At 41.9% G+C, this 18597-nt stretch overlaps 4 protein-coding genes across 9 annotated transcripts in view; 3 read left to right on the forward strand and 1 right to left on the reverse strand.

Moving 5' to 3' along the window:
* The first annotated feature begins 841 nt into the window (after positions 1–841).
* gipc2 (GIPC PDZ domain containing family, member 2) lies at positions 842–11067 on the forward strand. Its single transcript, XM_008334885.2, has 6 exons — positions 842–1636; positions 8431–8616; positions 9216–9396; positions 9487–9599; positions 9805–9886; positions 9972–11067. The coding sequence occupies exons 1-6, from the start codon at positions 1361–1363 to the stop codon at positions 10121–10123; spliced, it is 990 nt and encodes a 329-aa protein (XP_008333107.1). The 5' UTR covers positions 842–1360; the 3' UTR covers positions 10124–11067.
* On the reverse strand, positions 10587–14068 carry txndc12 (thioredoxin domain containing 12 (endoplasmic reticulum)). The gene is made up of 7 exons (XM_008334884.3): positions 13880–14068; positions 12930–12990; positions 12752–12804; positions 12551–12624; positions 12312–12381; positions 12107–12190; positions 10587–12004 (listed from the first exon to the last, which is right to left on the reverse strand). The coding sequence occupies exons 1-7, from the start codon at positions 13977–13979 to the stop codon at positions 11925–11927; spliced, it is 522 nt and encodes a 173-aa protein (XP_008333106.1). The 5' UTR covers positions 13980–14068; the 3' UTR covers positions 10587–11924.
* Positions 14069–14803: 735 nt separating this feature from the next.
* LOC103396689 (transcription factor BTF3 homolog 4) lies at positions 14804–17042 on the forward strand. The gene is made up of 6 exons (XM_008334883.3): positions 14804–14923; positions 15340–15403; positions 15886–15999; positions 16156–16357; positions 16475–16534; positions 16615–17042. The coding sequence occupies exons 2-6, from the start codon at positions 15350–15352 to the stop codon at positions 16659–16661; spliced, it is 477 nt and encodes a 158-aa protein (XP_008333105.1). The 5' UTR covers positions 14804–14923; positions 15340–15349; the 3' UTR covers positions 16662–17042.
* A 122-nt stretch (positions 17043–17164) lies between these two features.
* Positions 17165–18597, forward strand: part of zfyve9a (zinc finger, FYVE domain containing 9a) — a 21648-nt gene continuing 20215 nt past the window's right edge. For 4 of the 6 annotated variants that reach the window (XM_017042425.2, XM_017042428.2, XM_017042429.2 and 1 more), the window contains exon 1: positions 17165–18167. The gene's annotated coding sequence lies outside the window, so the exon portion shown is untranslated. Of the gene's footprint in view, positions 18225–18597 lie in introns of all 6 variants that reach the window. The other 2 variants (XM_008334881.3, XM_017042427.2) reach the window with 2 other exon arrangements.

Consider the following 18597-nt stretch of genomic DNA (forward strand, 5'->3'; position numbering starts at 1 on the left):
TTAAAGGTAAATTAATAATATTCTGACTGATGGTACTTTATAATAAGACGATGACTGTGTAAATATAACCGTTTGGTCTCAGCTGCTATGAATCAGCTGCCAACACGTGGACCTTTGGTTTACCCACCAGGGGACGCCACATCACTCATCCCAGCGCAGCAGGAGAGGGCCCCAATGGGCCACATTAACAGATGGCTCAGTTATCAAATATCTGCTCAACGCATCTAGTAAATTGATTTTTTTCCCCCATTTAATACCAAGCTACTTTTGCTAATATTTCCATTAGTCTGACTAAATGGAACATGATGGAACTGTTGTCACGTGTTTTTGAGGTACTGAATAAATCATCTCTATGGCTGATAAACACTTGTGTAAAATGATCCCATCCTCTCTAAAATATCTATCTAGTATATAAATGATGACTCACTCTTGTCCAGGGAGAGTAACAGAGCAAACACACGAGCTACTCACTGAGAAACATCAGTCTGACGGGAAACTAAAAATCTATGAAACCACGTTTAAAAATTCTGACCTTTCTGGTGTCTGACATTTAGTGAAATATCCAGTAATAAATATAACATTTATTTAAGTAGATTTAAGACATAATCACATGAGGCTAATTTAACCTTTAATTATACAAGAAATACAGAATGTTGCTTTACATTTGCATTATATTTTTCCAGAAATATTTATCCCTAAACAAAATTAAAATTATACAGAACACAACAAAATAAAGCCTATTCTCTAATAGTCTTCACAGAGCCCTGTTTTACTGAGAAGAAACTGTACTAGAATCAGAGGTAAATAAACAAAAACTTATTCTTGGGATGATGGAACTCACAGTTCGTACTTTTGGACTAAATTAGATTCCAGCAAGAACAACAGTTTACCTTGAAAAGAGAAAGCATAATTGTTTTATCGCTCCGGCCCCGCCGTGGCGCTGCACAGGTGCACAGGGGCTGGTGGTCCGTCCCCAGGCACGGCCCCGGTCCCTCCCACTGCGCCTGCGTCCCGCGACACGCCGAGAGAGAGAGAGAGACAAACAGAGCAGCTATTGTTAGCCTGGTTTCTCCTCAGTGCCAGAGTTTATCCCACACTCTTCATCTACCTGCTGGACATTAGCACCTGTCACGGAACAAAGCGAAACGGAGGAAGAAGAGTGTTCGTGGGAAGGTGCGTGGAAAAGACGGAAGGAAGGGAATCAATCGAGGAAAGCGAGTAGGAAATAAGGAAGTAAATAAGGAGAGCTCCTCGTCTGGAAGTCAACAGGTACTTCAATGTGAGAACAGCGACTCACACTTTTTAAAAAATATATATTACATTCAGAGTTTAAAAAAAAACACAAGAAAAACTCGTTACGATGCCACTGGGACCGTGGAGGAAGAAAAACAAGTCGACGAAGGAGCATTTGGTGGACAACGAGGAGGTGAGCGGCGGTCACGCAGGTGCCGGGAGCGCAGGGAAGTCCGCGGTGAACGGAGCGGGACTCCCGCCTCCACCCACCGACCTGCGGCCCAAGCTGGTGTTCCACACGCAGCTGGCGCACGGAAGCCCCACCGGGAGGATCGAGGGCTTCACCAACGTCAAGGAGCTGTACGGCAAAATAGCCGAGGCCTTTAACATCAGTCCACCTGAGGTGAGGAAGACGGGTTCAAACGCCCCATTACGTCAAGTATGATCATAGTTTCCATTTGATAAGATAATGTTGTGACACATACTGCAGGTGTTTTCCTTTGGGTCGTCAAAAATATTTAAGTTAATATAAGTTTAAGGTTCTTTTAATTATAAAAAATGCATTAAATAACTTTTTTTTATTTAAAATGCTGACTACACTGATTTTTATCAACCAACTTTTCACTTAGCTTTTAAGCTAAGTGAAGCTAGTTAATTTTATATTTAATCAAAAAATGTCCTGAAATACACTGTAATTGTATGTTAAAACTAGTTATTAACATTTGTAGTAGTTCTTTAAAACTGTACTTTCTTCTTAAAGTTAAAGGTTTATCTTTTTGTGAGTTAAAAATGACATTAAGTAAAGCTACATCTGGTTAGTTTCCTTGAATAGCACGAGCTACAGTATGTAAATACAGACTATTGATAATAATTCAAATGTTGCCTGAGCGGAGGTAAATGTAGTTCACCCGTTGCCTCAAGCCTGTGTATCTTGTATTATTTATCATGCAAAGCAACATCTCCAGTCTTCCTCATTCACGACATCATAAACAGGCAGCTCTGACAGGTTCTTTTTGGGGTTTAATTACACCTATAAGGCAGGATTTATCCGAGATATGGTGTAAAATGATTCTGAGATATTTTATCATTCTTTAGATATTTATGCCTATGGTCTATTTTTCAATTATTTCTAATTATTATCATTTTTTTGGTGTAGCCTAGTATCACATTCCTTTGTTTATAAAGAGATATGAACAAAACCAGCATCTGTGACCTTCTGCTGGCCTTTTTTTATGGTAAAAAGTGTGAGTGGTATGTTTGACATTTGTCAGTGTGATTATGACAGGATATGCCTGCAGGACAGTCTGCTATCAGGTCTGGTTAGATACAGGAGTCTGAGACGCGAGCTGCCGTCCTTCTGGAATCTTAGAGACACAGTTGTTTCATGTAACAAGTGCAAAAACTGAAAAGGAATTTGTCAGTGGCGCTGCTGAGTGAGGCTCAACAAAAGAACTCCCAACACAATGGTACAAAACGTCTGAGCTGGTTTTATCTGGAGCCTTTTTTATAATCTTCTTGATACGACTGGAGTCGTGTTGTTTTGTTGACTTAATTAGTCCAAGTCTTTTACTGGTATTTGTTCCATCACGCCTATTGCTGATATCCACCAGGGCTTCTCTGCCTCTGTCTGGACTTGTTCTGATACAAAGGCAGCTCAAACCATGTTCCTATTACAAAACAAAACAAGCAATTTATTACAGAAAAGTTGGACATTTTTTTGTCTCGATTACGAGCCTTTAATGATCGTGATCAAAACGCTGGTCTTCTGTCAGATTGATGAATCTCAGACTTCCTGTATGGGGAGACCGGTACAAGACAAACCTTTGATAGGACTCTCACTCTCAGATACGTAACACAGTACTGTAGTACCGATCAGTCGGTTCTGTTGGACAGTGATGGAGGTATAGGGATGGAATGTGATAATCACTGTCTTGAGTCTTTAGGCTCCACAGGTTTTATCACAGGAAGTCCCTCACGTCCGGATCAGGCACAGCCTAAAAAAATCTGCCCAGATAAACCACGGCAGACACAGCCAGAGCAGTCCCACAGAACCCTGGGGACCGCCCCCCCCGCTCACCCCCTCTGTACAGATGCCACCAAACCTCACTGTGGTGCCCGTGTTGACCACGTGTACCAGACGAGACAGAACACACAGATGGTGGACGTCGTGTCACGGATGTCATTTTTGTTTCCCACCAATTTTGACTGAAATAGAAAAATGTAAATCTTTCAAGATCAAGGTTTACAACTGGTATTTGAAGAATGCATGTTGAGCAACACGCTGCTACAGCAGTGAGCATAAACCAGGCCTAAACTAACTACTGCTATACCTGTATATTTATGGGCAGTCTTTGACTTATTAGAAAAAAAAAAAGGAAATTTAACAAATCGACTTATTCATAGGCGACAAACAATAAAAAAAGTAGACAAATTCATGGCCCATACTCATTTACAACCTTTTTGCATACAGACTTACTGCTTTGCATTTTTTTTTTTACAACAATAAACCAGTAGAAGAGTTCCACTGGCCCATGTTGTTCATGGCAGACGTCCCACAGGTTTCCTGAAAATCAAGAAACGCCTGAGCTGCTTAAAGACGTCCAGTTTCTTCACAATCATAATTTAAATTCTTTGTCTTTTCTGGCCACAGTCGTGGGTGTGTTGCAGGTCCTGCAGCTCTGGGCTAAGTTACTCGACATAGGTGGATCCATGAACCACGGTGTGGGACACAGCCCTACATTATAGTTTAGTATTTTTTACATCCGTGGTGGTTTTACTAGTGGGTGCAGTCAAAACAGGATTTGTTTGAGTCCAGGTTCTGTTGACGGCAGCTGACTGCATGACAGGGAAAAGGTGTGGGATTTTATTTGGATATGTCCTGACGAAAGTGACGTCAATTATTTTTCAACAATGCAATAAAAAAATAATAAAAAAAAAAATAAAATAAAAATGTCAAATAGAGTCCATTTGTTGAACCCCCCCACCCTCCACCCCCCACCAGGATGACATTTTGAAGTGATTGGCTGTCAAATCACAGTTACAAACTCGGTGTATTTAGAGAACGTGACTGTTTCTCAGCTGAGTCTGGTTGGAATCGTGTAATGACCGGTTGTGTCGTCGACTTCACACTTTAATGGTTACTCATTAATTATTAACACAGCAGATGTTACACTGAAAGCCAAACAGGCGTGCTGAGATTGGTGCCGGTTTGTATTGTTGTGTCTTAATATGGCAGAACTCACTATGTTACAGAAGATGACAGAAACATGAAGTACAACTGGGATGGAATTTGGGTCTGAAGGATATTTATGATCAGTAGATGAGGATTTAAAATGTATATAAAATATATATTTATATATATACTTTTTATAAATAACTTACTATATTATTGTTCAACACAACACAATGTGTTGAATTGGACCTAGACACAGGTTATGGGTCCAGTACGTCAGTGTGCAGTGCAGCAGATACTGTACTGTATCCTGTGTTATGTTAAAGAGCTGAAGTCTGTGCTATCAGGCCCATAAAGACAGGCCTGGCTGTTTACTGTGCAGGGCTCAAAGTCTGCCTGTTGTCCCTGCGGCCGCACAGTTCCAGTGTTCCAGTTCCAGGCGTGGCTCTGTGTTTCGGCCTCACGTCCACCTGTTTGCACCGAGCCCCGCTCTGTGCTTACAGTAAGCACGCAGCCATTTGCCTACAGTTTGAATACCTGGGCCCACGTCCCACCACACGCCCTGCTGTCATGGAGCCGTACGCCCATGTTTACAGCCTGACATTTCTTAATCAGGAGAGGATTAGAAGGAAACAATCTCTGGCAGCTTTAGTCTGCCGTTTGTGTGAGTGGAGTTCGTGCACTCGGAGGCGTGTGAAGCCAAACGTGCGACAGGATAAGGTCAAGCTTAGAGGCTGAGTCTCTACAGGTCTCTGTTACTGGACATGAAGAGGGAGAGACTCGTCATCAAAGTCATAAATGTGGTTTTTGTTCACAGAGGCTTGAGTTTCATAATCAGACGGTGTCTTTCTTTATCAGCATGTGATGCTGCCACATGACAGTGCAGAACACACTTCAGGGGTTTGCATGTGTTTGTGATGGTGTTCCCGGCACTGACTGGACAGGGATTTCATTTTTTCACTGATTAAAGTCCTTGTTTACAGGCGGCGATGTAGAAACTGTTGCTATGGCAGCAGGCAGCCAAGTGAACAACAACAGATTTTCTGAAGTGACTGCAGATTTTCAAGGAACAGAATCACGTGACCGTGGAAAAAACTGAAGTGACTGCAGATTTTCAAGGAACACAATCACGTGACCGTGGAAAAAAAACCAGGACGGGACGGTGAAAGAGAAAACCTGTTTGTTATCACCTGTCTGGGCTGGGTGTGGTGGTTTGTCAGGGCAGAGTTTGACCTCTGGCTGCTGGTGAAAACTCTCGGCCAACGTTTACTCCGACTCCCAGCTTCGTGTTCATGCCGATCAGCGAACGTTTTCAGCGAGATAAAACAAAAGCTCACAGTTAGACCAGAAAAGACCAGACTTTTTCCCCAGACGGAACAAAAATAGCCTCAAGGAAGAAAACATTCTGCAGTTTGTGGACTTCAGAGCAAGGAGCCTGCCAGTAGAATAAATGAATAATAGAATAATAATAGTAGAATAAATCTATTCTTTAAACCATTAATAAATAAGAGTTAAATGTTAAAAGCTGAGGTGACATCTGTCTTGGTTCTTTTATTCCTCTCTTGTTGGGTTGGTTTTTCTTTGTATTATTTTAATGTTTGTTCCACTTTAATTGACTTTAATAGAGACTCTACAGAACCCTTTGGTTCACCTTTGGGTGGCTGTAAAAGGCTGTGTTAATAAATGTTGATTATTCATTGATTGGTCTGCAGAGGAAGACTCCGTCTTCTTCCCAGAATCGTCGTATCTGTCACCTCATCAAGCAGCACGACTATCACTGTTCTTTTGTCCAACCTTTTGTTGTTGTTGGTCCAACGACACTGCAGGTTTACTGATGAGGTCAGAACTCAACGTCGTGTTCTCATCGTCTCCAATTCTATTTCAAACATCTGATCGATGACACGGAAAAACTCACATTCCATTTTTTTAAAGGTCATCTTTATCTTATCTGCGTCTCTCTGCTCACACGGGCAGTCAGAGTAATCTCTGAATTATTACGTGTACCTGACCTGTGGTACTATCTGTACTTATTTTAATTACTTTTACACCTTTTCTTTTCTTAAGGCAGAGAGACCTTTTCTCTTTCCCAAAGTAGGGGGCAGTATTGCAACTCAAATGTTGCACTGTTGCCATTAAATCCCAAGGAAGTAGTGATATCGGGAAAAAAAATCTGAATTAGCTTTGCTAAGCTAGCTTTTAAGGAGACTGAATATAGTCTGAAGTCTGAAGTTGGAAAAATGTAGACGTGATTTTAACATCTTGACTCTGTGATGTTGTGGTTTGTACAGCTCCATAGAACATTTATATCGCTATTGTCATGGGCCGTCCATCACATCACATCACATGTCTTTTTTTTTTCTTTTCTCATCTGATTCTTGCATTTTTTTGACAGCACTGACCCAAAAATACCTCTCTGTCCCTGTGATTATTGACGCTTCAGGCCGGCTTCCTTCAGTCCACAGTGTGTCACGGCTCTGTGACTGTCAGCTCAGCAGGAGGAGAGAGAGACAGAGAGAGACAGAGAGAGAGACAGAGATGAGCAGAGCTGCGTGTCTTGCAGAGAAGCAGCTTTATGCAGTCGGACGTCTTAGCAACCGTGTCGTAGTAGGAGTTCACTGCTGTTCCTCCCACTCACTCCTGGGTACTGATCTGGCCTTCGGGGGGGTGTCTGTAGGGGAGGGGGTTGTTTTGGAATAGAAAGCAGCTCCACTTCAACCTCTCCTTGGCTCTTTGCATCCTCTGCTCTCCTCTTCTTCAGTTTCCGTCTGTGCTCTTTTTTTCTTCTCCTCCTCTCCCGGCCTCCTCTCCATTATCACCTCCATTCTTTCATGGTCTGGTTTCCCGAGGCAACGTGTGAGGCCACGTCTGCTGAAGTGCACATTTGAACACGGCCTGTTTTTGTAAAAGAAAAAAAAAAAGAAAAAAAAGAACCAAGCAATGCTGCCTGGCTCTGAATGGTACAGAGGTCACAGAGGTCATCCTCTGCTGATGTACATGTTATAAATATATCTTCCTTCTCAGACAGGAAGTCTGCTCATAAACCTTGGCTCTGTGGGTTTTTTTCTTTTTCAAATTCAAATCCCTAACAAAAAATTTAATTAATCAAAGTTAAATCTCTTAAAAAAACACATGGTGTTCTGCCAAAAGCCTGGAATGTTCAACATCTGGCCCCAGGGACAGTCATGGCACTTGGAAAAAAATTATGTTTGGGTCAGGGTTGTCTTTAATTAAAATTCAAAAATAAAATAAATAAAACAAACATATTTTACTTTGGTTTCTGTTACTAACTTACTTGGTCCTTTACAGGTCCTTGAGTATTTGTACTTTATCAGGACTGTCCTCCTCCCTGAAAAAGGAATGTTGGACCCTGATGGATTCAACTTGGTGAATGAATCAGAACCTCTCTCCTCCTCCTCCCCCTCCTGCTCCTCCTCCATCACCTCCTCCTCCTCTGCTTCGCTGTCATGCTTCTCTTTAAGAGCTGTTAAATCTGCCGGCCTGTGTAACACGCTCTGTCTGATCACATTCCACCCTCCGTGTCCAGCCAGGCTGTGGGAGACGTCTCCGGGTGTCGTTGGTGTCTTCAGTCTTCACCTCAGATCAGTTGTGTTCCTGTTAAATCCACAGGTACACACTGACACCACCCAGGAGTGACGGAGGGTCGTCACCCCCAAAATCCTGCCAGAACAGAGCCCCCCTGTGTCGTCTGTATTTAGCAGTCTGACTCTGCCGTTTCTCATCCACACTTTTATTCTCCATCATGACTCAGTTTTCACCGTGAGACCAAAAACACACTCCACTCCTGAGTGCAGTGTGACTGTGTGTGTGTGTGACTGTGATGTATCAATGATTCAGACTGTTTCACAGATTCAGGAGCTTTAAAGACAAAAATGACTCATCGTTTTTTCCTTTCACTCCTAAAAGCCTTTTTGTTTTACTATTTATAAATCAAACAGCCCCAAAAAACCCTTTATATAAATATTTTTTCAAGTTAAATTTCACACTTGTGTCCATGTCTGCCACAGATGCTGTTCTGCACTCTCAACACCCACAAGATCGACATGGACAAGCTGCTGGGGGGGCAGATCGGCCTGGAGGACTTCATCTTTGCCCACATCAAAGGGACCAAGAAGGAGGTGGAAGTTTATAAATCTGAGGACGCCCTCGGCCTCACCATCACCGACAACGGAGCGGGCTACGCCTTCATCAAGGTGACAGTCTCACTGTGATGCTCTGATTGTCACGCGTGCAGCAGAACGTCACTGAACACACCATGAGCTCGTTTGTTGCCCCCCCTGAGGTGAACTCTCGGGGGCTTTAAAAAAAACCGATACAGAAACTGCTCATTGGTGCCACCGTGTGTTTCTGAAGCGGCACAGCATCCTGATTTACAGTTACACCATGTAACTGCGTCAGTAGTTGAGACGAGTGATGTTGATATTTTCTTTTAGTTTTATAAATCTAATTAAAGAAGCAGGTGATTTTAACAATTTAATTAAATATTTACATTTTACATGACGTCAGAGCCTACAATCCCTGCTCAGCTTGGACCCAACATTGAGTAAAGCAATTACTCAAAGCTAAGTAGCTAAAAATACAATGAGATGCTGAGATTCAGCCCATAAAAATTTAGGTGCAATTATGATTAAAAGCCAGAGTTAAAGATATAACAAATAATTGGCTTCCTGTGATATAAAGGTGTTTATGGAGTTTTAGAACCAGACTTTTTGTTTCAAGTCTTTATAACGACTTCATGAACCCTCCTCTTGATCGACGTCTTTACCTTCTCCCCCTCCTCTCTCCACTGCAGCGTATCAAGGAGGGCAGTGTGGTGGACAGGGTGAAGGTCATCTCTGTGGGCGACCACATAGAGTGCATCAACGGACACAACATCGTGGGGACGCGGCACTACGAGGTGGCCCGCATGCTGAAAGAGCTGCCCAGAGACAAGTCCTTCACGCTGAAGCTGGTGGAGCCCATGAAGGCGTTCGGTGAGAAACAGAGACACAGAGACATGAATATAAAAAAAAAATCAACGGGACGACGGTGGTTTTGAAATAAAGATTCCGTTACTTCTGCAGAAATGCTTGAGCCCAGGTCAAAGGGAGCCAAACCTGCCAGTGACAACAAGATCGGCACAGGGAGGGGGACGCTGAGGCTCCGCGCCAAGGGTCCAGCTACGGTGGAGGAGGAGGTGAGACTCAGACGGATGTTAACGTCAGGTCACAAGTACAGACAGAATTTGAAAACTGTTTTTTTTATATGTTTTTATATTTTATCGGTTTCAATAAAAATGAATTGTATTGTAAAATAAAATTGTATCGTGAAGAAAATCATCGTGGTCGGAGCTGGAAGTAGATTTTCCGTAAGAAGAAATAAAAAACGTTTGTGTTTTTTAGCCGACAGAGTTTGAGGAGAAGGCAGTGAAGAAAGTGGACGACCTTCTGGAGAGCTACATGGGCATCAGAGACACTGAACTGGGTGAGGAGTGTCACCGAGAGGTCACAGGTCATGACCACAGTGTGAACCCACGGTACAGTTAATTCTCTCTCCCTCTCGTCTCCAGCTGCTACGATGGTGGAGGTCGGCCGCGACAAGAAGAATCCAGATGAGTTTGCCATGGCCTTGGACGAAACCCTCGGAGATTTCGCTTTTCCGGACGAATTTGTCTTCGATGTGTGGGGAGCCATCGGCGACGCCAAGCAGGGGAGGTTTTAGGTCTCTGAATCTCTCACATACACACACACACACAGATAACACACATTGAAAATCCCAAAGGCCAAGTGGACAAACAACAACCAGCACAGGCGAAGGTTGGTTTAGTTTTTACAAAGACGTTCCATGAAAAACGGGAACGTCTCCATGACTGTACATAGAATTCTTCCAGAGGTCTCCTCTCTCCACCTCGGAGGTGGGACTGCTCCTCACTGCTCCTCAGTCTCAGCCGCTCCACCAGCAGACAGTGACGCGTCACCCGTTCTAAAACGGTACCTGCACAACTTTCTATTCCAAAGCAACCACTTCATTTTTAATGACTTGTTAAAGCTGTAAATTACTCACGTCCTTTTTTTAATCTGTGAAAAAGCAGCTCTTCCTGCAGCAGCGGCCTCGTGATTGTAGAAATGTTTCTGCCTCAGAATATTTTATTTAACTTTAAAAAAAAAAAAACTTTTACATTTGACTTCGCTCACATTCCTAACATTACTTTTTGATTTTTTTTTTCTCATCCTTCCCGGTGCAAACATCAGAGACTGAGCAATAACTAGATCTTTTTTTTTTTTATCCTTTTATCAAATGTGACTCCTCTTGTTCCTCTTCTTAAATGCAGTTTTTATGATTTATTCATATTTAGAGAAGCACATGTGGTTTTATTCTTTCTCTAATTTATTATATCTTTTTAAAAACAAAAATCATATTTTCTACACTAAGACTTGGCTCCACAGGAAGGAGAATCCAGAACAGGAACGGTTACAAATCCAGTGTCTTAAATGAAAGCACTCATGTTTATGTAACAGCACTGTGTAAAATCACTGTATGTAACTGGATTTAAAAAGTGACTTGATTCAAGTGTCGTCTACTGATGTTTAACGGCAGGTTCTCACCGTTGGACCAACCATAAGGGATCAGTCTTGTTGGGTAGACAATAAAATTTGATATAGTTATGTTAACGCTGTCATTTTTGCTTTTAGTGAATGTACACACTGATCTGTAGTTTTTTTAATTAACCTATTCAGACCAGTGACATAAAGCCCAAAGGCCAGTACTGGTCCAGGACCCAGTGATTGGGAACCTTGGATTTGAATGGTAGAAAATGATTGATTGTTTTGTAAACCAACTAAAAATCAGGACTGGAGCTGCGTTTTTTTTTTCTAGTACAAAATGAATACACACCACATTTACTCAATACTATTCACTTTATTTGCACACACTGGGTTGTGTACATGTATAAAATACACTGAAATGTTGAACCACTTGAACCAACCTTTCCCTTTGCTTATTCAAACGAGGCTGGTTGATAAATAAAAAATAAACATATCAGTGTTACATCACATGCAGCTAAACAAACACAGATACACAGGTGAAGGTCGTTGAAGTACTGTCGACTACTGTAGTACTGTATTTACAGATGGTACCCAAGAGAATCTTTGGAAGCACATCGCCATCTGTGTCCTTGGCAAATACGACGCCACTGTCGTAGCAGATTGTCGTGTTTACTGAAGGTGGTACAAAGTTAGCGTAAAGATGTGAAGTTTCCCCATAGTGTCAAAAACTGCAGTAATCTTGGCCTATTTTACAGTACACCCTGTTGAATACAGAGTAAAAATAATCAGACGAAATAAAGTAGAAGCGGAAAAAAAAAGTGCTGGATGTGATGGGAGTCCACCGTCTATAGTATGAGTATGAATATTGAACAGAGGGGGAGGTGGAGGGTGAGGTCTCGTGGCTGGCTGCTCCGACGCCCAGGCTCAGATTGAAGAAGATTGTTAGCCCTAACAGCCTGACTTGAGTCACCGCGGGGTCACAGCTCGTCGGCTGAGTGCGTCTGCTTGAAGGCGTCGCCCGTTAGCTTTCCCTGCGCCTCCTTCATACCAGACACGACTGTGGGACGTAAGGAGACAACAGCGGTCAGCTGATATCAAAGGACAAAGTCACAAAGTATGGAGGAGAATTCCGCTGCTTGACTAGAAAAAAAATCTTTACCCTGTTCAGCGTTGCTATAGAAATACTTGTAGTTTGGATTCCCGTTCTTGTTGGTGATTTCTGGATGGACTTTGCCACTGGGGTCTGTAATAACACCGACGACATTTGCAAAAATCATTGGCCACAAAAACACATTCCAGGTGCCACAAATGGCCCCTGAACCAGATGTTATTCATGCTGGTTTTAGACCACTGCCCTTTCTTACCAAGGAAAAGAATCCGAGGAATGTAGCCACCGTCAGGACTAAAGGCTTCGTCTTTTGGCTCCTCCTCATCCTGTTCAATATCGTCTTTTGGCTCCTCCTCATCCTGTTGAATCAGAATTGAAATATGTTTATTTCATCTCTGGGAACAAATTCTAACTCTTCTGAAACCTGTTTCTTTGTTTGATGATGTCACTATGACACACAAAGAGAAACTCAGCAGTTCAGAGTTGTGTTCTCACCTCCAGGTTGACCATTATAAAGTTATGTGCAAGTTCGGAAATGTCCTTGGACTCAGCGAATTTGGGCTTCAGTGCTGGTGAAAAAAAAGAGGAAATAATTCACTTTGAAAATTCATAATCATCTCAACATCAACAGCTTTGACTCCACAGACGTCTACTGTAAGAAAGTCAAATTCATTTACAGTTGATTTTGTAACTCACCTTTACAGGCTCCGCACCACGTTTTGTGGATGATGACCATGATAGGCAGCCCACTGTGAAAATCCACACCACAGACAGATTGATAAAACAAACTGCTTGTAAATAAAAAGTTGATTTTTTTTTATTTCCGTGTTGATCCCACATGGTTTCAGTGCAGATCTTCCCAGCATCAGCTCACCTGGCCTCGGCTTCTTTCTTCCCGTCATCCAATGTCCTCCAGTGAATGTTATCTCCGAAACCTGCAGGGAAGTAAATAGTGCGACAGGTATTATGTAACTGCAGCAGGGTGTGGGTCTGGCCTACATACGGCTGTGACCGTGAGAAACAACTCAGAGGTAACTTTATATCCAGCCTGAGGAGAACTTCCACCATGAGCTCAACCAGCAGTAAGATTCAGGTTCTTTGATAGATCATCCCAAAGCTCCTGGAACTGAATTTAAATCTGGGACAGAGTGTTTGTGGACAGAGTGTGGAGGTGTGTGCTGTGGGATGATCCTGCAGGATCTGACCTGACCAACCAGTCTGTCAGTTCTTTGTTTATCATCTTATTGTCCCCATGAAGACAAAGTGATATTTGTTTTGATGCTGGTTCTGTTGTACTAGATGTTATTTTGGTGTTAGAGATCAAGCTAAAAGTATTTCAAGATGGACTTTATGTGTAGAAGAGTGGAGTATTTCAGGTCCAAGACTTTTACACAGCCAAATGTTTACATTATAACATTGCCTGTTAACGTTTCGTGCCTCTGTGCCTGCTCAGGAGAAGCAGGCTGTTGATATTCATTGGTATGCACTGATAAAATCCACTGGTTTGTGCCTTTAGCAACCCTAACAAAGGCATTAAAATGTAATTTATAATTAGGAACTATTTTTCCTCCCAAATCCCCCTTCCTACCGCATAGGATTAAATGACTTCTCCTGGGACACAGCCGGAACCAAACCCCAAACTCTAATCAGGCGAAGATCCTGTTTTTAGTACATTACTTCTTTTGGTGAATCTGAATGCGGAATACGTTTATCTACAAAATCGTACAGTATCACACACACAATCAGATGTGGTAACTCTATCACTGAGTCTCCCTACCGGAGATCCTGTTCCAGTTCCTCCATAAACTCTGCAAATAAACTCACCTCTGCTGCCGGATGCGTCCACTGCGTCCTGAAAACACGTCAGCGTCAACAAAACCTGCACGAAAAAGAACAGGGCGACGTTTACCGCAGACGTGTGCATTTTCTTTCGTCGCCGTTTTCTCTTTTACAGTTGCGGGAGGCAGGTTAATGGCAGTGACCGTTCGTAAAACAACGACCCGGAAGTTCAACCGCTGGACTTCACAATAAAAGTATACGCCCAGTTCCCCAGGTAAAAACACGTCCACTCAATTCATAGAGTGTGCAGGAATTGTATTATTCTTTCTAGCTTCAGCCAAGCAATTGATAATGCATGGAAGTGATTTACAATATAATTTGTATTTTGTTTTGTAATCGCTCGACGTATTTACTGCTGCGGTCAGATTTATTGTTTTTATTTTTATAGGCGGGGAAGGCGTTCGTGTAAATGACGCCATATCCTTCTTCAACCGCGTGCTTTCGCCTCAAATCATAAAGTTACCAATAAACACCGGAAACATTGTATAAAAATAAATACCCAAATTTGGACAAGTCACCAACTTATTAGAGATTCATCTAGTTTTTCCGACCTCTTTTATCAAATCTTATGGGAAATTACAATGGTTCGATGTAGACATCATAAGAAATAATGAAGCCGTTTGAAATGTATTTTTATTTTTTTTAATCTATTTGCCTATGCTCGCTGTATTTATTTTCTTATTTTATATTGATTTGTGTTTTATTCAACAGTTGACTTGGTTTACTACATTAAATACATCTTTTTTCTCCACACATTTCATACGATGAAGGTTTACTACATTAAATACATCTTTTTTTCTCCGCACATTTCATACGATGAAAGACCTGCACCGTCCTGTAAAACTGAATGATAATACGTTTGATGAAATGTGTTACTTAAGCATGAACTAAATGCGCACAGTAACACTTTTATTGTGAAAATCAAAAGCGGAGGTGCGTTTCATTACTGCTAAATTTAGCTTCGCTGTGTCAGCCTCAGTAGCGACGAGTTGAGTTCTAAGTTTTCTCTCCGCTAGTCCTTTGTCGAAGGTACAATAGAATAATTTGTATGAATCTTAATAAAATAGCAGCTTGACACGGGTTAATCGCGTATGTATTTATGTTGTCGTTGACATTAGCTGTTAGATAAACCAGAACAAACGTATGTTCTTTTAGTCAACATGCTAGCGTTAGCAGCATAAGCCTGTTCCCAGGTTAACAACGTCAACGGATTTAAAGATACATTTTCGGCCTTTTTTTTCTTGTTCAGTTATAATTTAACATTGTACGTTCTCTTAGTGTTTTAACTGTTTAGATGACAGATCAGCTCAGCTCCGTCAACTGTCAGTAATGCCAATTGGCATCAATTCGTTACTTATATTCTTTTTTGTTGTCATATTGGTCGTTTAATGAATGTTAACTCTGGTACAAGTGCAATAATCTGACATATTTGAATTTATTTTAAGACTGAACATCATGAATCAAGAAAAGCTGGCCAAACTGAAGGCTGAAGTCCGGATAGGAGGAAAGGTACAGTCTGCTCTTTTATATAAAGTCGATTATAGTTCTGTTACATTCCACAGTATAAAAATGAAAATCGGTTTTATTCGGCTGTGTGTGAATATTAAAATATATAATAGGCAAGTTTGACATTTATTCCCGATTTTAGTAAAAAAAATAGGTGACACAGTGGGAAATGTGTTATAATATATATGGTCCTGTTGTTTACTCAGTCGTTGCACGTGTTGACAAGTGTCGCCTTTTTCCCCCTGACTGCAGCATTCTCTTTATCGGGATCTGTGACGTAATCTGTGGCCTTTTGTTATGACTAAATGTGAGGATTTCAGACACACACTAGGTGGCGTTATTTGTCCTTTTTTTGGTTGCTCTGACTGAAGCCCCCCAGAGTTTCACGGTCTGTCTTCCTGCTGTTCTTCACAGCATTAATTGATGATGAAGCATTTATGAAGGGCATCGATCATTGACAATCTTTACGTCTGTTCTGTCTTCAGGGAACTCCCCGCAGAAAGAAGAAGGTCGTTCATAAAACAGCAAGTGCTGATGACAAGAAACTTCAGGGTTCACTGAAGAAACTGTCGGTGAGCACCATCACCGGTATAGAAGAGGTGAGGATGAGGCATCTTTTGTCCTTTTTGTCTATGTTGTGAATAAATATGTGTTTATTTTTTTCAATACACCAGCAGAACTTTTTTCCAGTCTTACTCTTCTCTTCTCTGCCCCCTGAACTTTTTTCCAGTCTTACTCTTCTCTGCCCCCCTCAGGTGAACATGATAAAGAACGATGGCACAGTGATCCACTTCAACAACCCCAAGGTGCAGGCGTCCCTGTCAGCCAACACCTTCTCCATCTCAGGCCACGCCGAGACCAAGCAGCTGACTGAGATGCTCCCCGGCATCCTGAGCCAACTGGGAGCCGACAGCATCACCAACCTGCGGAAGTTGGCCGAGCAGTTCCCACGGCAAGGTGAGTCGGTACCTGAGTTGTCGTGAAGCGAGGATTTCAAACTTGGTGTTGATGTCACGCTCAATTTAAGATGGTTTGCAAAACAAAACCACTGACAGATTTTTATATTTTATTTAGCAATGGACTCCAAATCAGTGAAGGAGGAAATAGCGGAGGAAGAGGACGACGATGTACCAGGTAAGACTGAAGCTAATTTAATGTCAGAACACTTAAGTCGTGTCAGTGTGATTTTATTTTGTGTATTTTTATTTTTCCAGACCTGGTGGAGAACTTTGACGAAGCTTCAAAGAACGAAGCAAACTGAAAATGTTTACTTGTGATCCCGTGACGGACGCTTTTTAAATTTGTACCTCCCACAGACTCACAAAGGTTGTTTCCTGCTGTGAGGAAACGTGTGAGCTTTTATTAAAAGTGCAATGCACCACGTCTGCAGACGTGAACCACAACCTGCAGCAGACGGACGTCGTGCAGACCCAGATCCAGGAGGTTTTTGGTTTCAGCGTGTGTTTTGATATTGTGGACACTCCAAGAATCTGTGCTCCCGAAAACACTTTAGAAGCACTGTGAGCTTTCTACATAGATTTTAATTAAAATACTGTTTATTAAAAATACACAAGTGAAGAATAAATCAGACATTTTACACAAAGTGGTAATAGTGCATCTAATAAAAGATTTTTAAGCTCTCTTTCTTTTCCCTATTTTACTTTGTTGAATTATTTTTCTTCTTCCAAAGACAAAGAATAGCAGCAGGGTACTAACTTCCTGTTGCAGTAATCAGTTTTGAATTAATGGTTTAAAGTATTCATACGAGAAGAATAATAGATTGTTGTTTGTGTTATAAATAAACTCGGTTTTATTATAGAAAAAACATGCAAATATTCGAAATGTAATTAATATTTTCATTGATATTTTTCATAGATCGAATCAGCTGGGTTTTTTTTAAGAAAAGCATTATGAAGTATCTGTGTAAAAACTGGAGTCGGCTTAAATCGTCATCACTGTCACGTCTCATTTCATCGATCTGTCTTTGCTGATGCTGATGCTGCTGCAGCATCATCATCATCATCCTGCTCCTCCTGCTGCTGCTGGGCTGCGGCGGAGCTCCGATAGGGTTACCGGGCAATAACGTGCCCATTTTGGCGCCTGGCTGTCGTATGGTGAGCGGGACGAAGCTGTAGACCCGCCCCGGGGATCATCACACCAAAAAAATCAAAATGTCCTAAACTACTATTACTACTGCTGCTGGAGATCAGTGCGGGAACTGGCCAAAACCAAGCGCTTTCAACTGCGTCAAGTTGGACAATAACTGCTGAACACAAACAGGAAGTCAGTTCTTTTAGCTCTAACAATAAAAAATCAAAAGTTTTGTTCGTATTACTCATACATTAGGAAAGGTGGAAGAACTTTATTATTTATGAATGCTATAAAAATATTTCTTCAAATAGAAAGCTTATGTTACCCCAGCCCATATCCATTATCAATATGACTACAGACTACAAACTACAGTTGTAAAATCCTTCACTAACAGCAGCGGCGGGCGTTTTATTTTGAAATGTATATGCGGAAGCCATTCATTTAAACTTGGTTATCTTTTCGTTTATCCTAATTTTCCCCTAATATTGAACGCAGGGGAGGGATAGTTGAGAGCTGCCACACAACTACGGTTCACTACAGGCTTTACTTTCCGCACTCAGTGCAGTTCGAGTCGCACAGACCGCTCAAAAATAGTCCGCAAAGGCGATTACTGATGACGGCTACGAACGGAGGGGCTACGCGGCTCTGACTGGACGTAAAGATGAGGATTCCTCCGGTGAGTAAGTGCATTTGTTTTCGTGACACTTCCGAGGAAAAAACGTTACCGGTGACCGTGAGTATTATTTCACCGTGGGTGGGGGTTGTAGTATTTTAAAATTAGAATTCTATGTCATATGTAGTAGTATAATTGGAGGCTAACGGGTGGAGGGATACAGAGGAGAGAAGGTGGCGTTACCTTCAACCGTATCACTACATTTTTACGTCAATTACACAACGCGTTAACGCTCTCCTTGAAGCTGTAAACTCAAGTAAAAACACAACTGGCTTTTACTTCCTAATATCATAAAAATAGAGTTCATCACTTAAAATCATTTTTATTACATAAACGTTTTCTCCGGACGGGTTCAAATGCCGTTAAATAGCTCCGAAGACCAGCGTGACAGTGGCGGGGGGTGTGCGCGGGGGCGGTCCGTCGCCCCTGGAGC

The sequence above is a fragment of the Cynoglossus semilaevis genome, chromosome 20 (genome assembly GCF_000523025.1).
Source record: "Cynoglossus semilaevis isolate Cse_v1.0 chromosome 20, Cse_v1.0, whole genome shotgun sequence".
Taxonomy (NCBI): Eukaryota; Metazoa; Chordata; class Actinopteri; order Pleuronectiformes; family Cynoglossidae; genus Cynoglossus; species Cynoglossus semilaevis.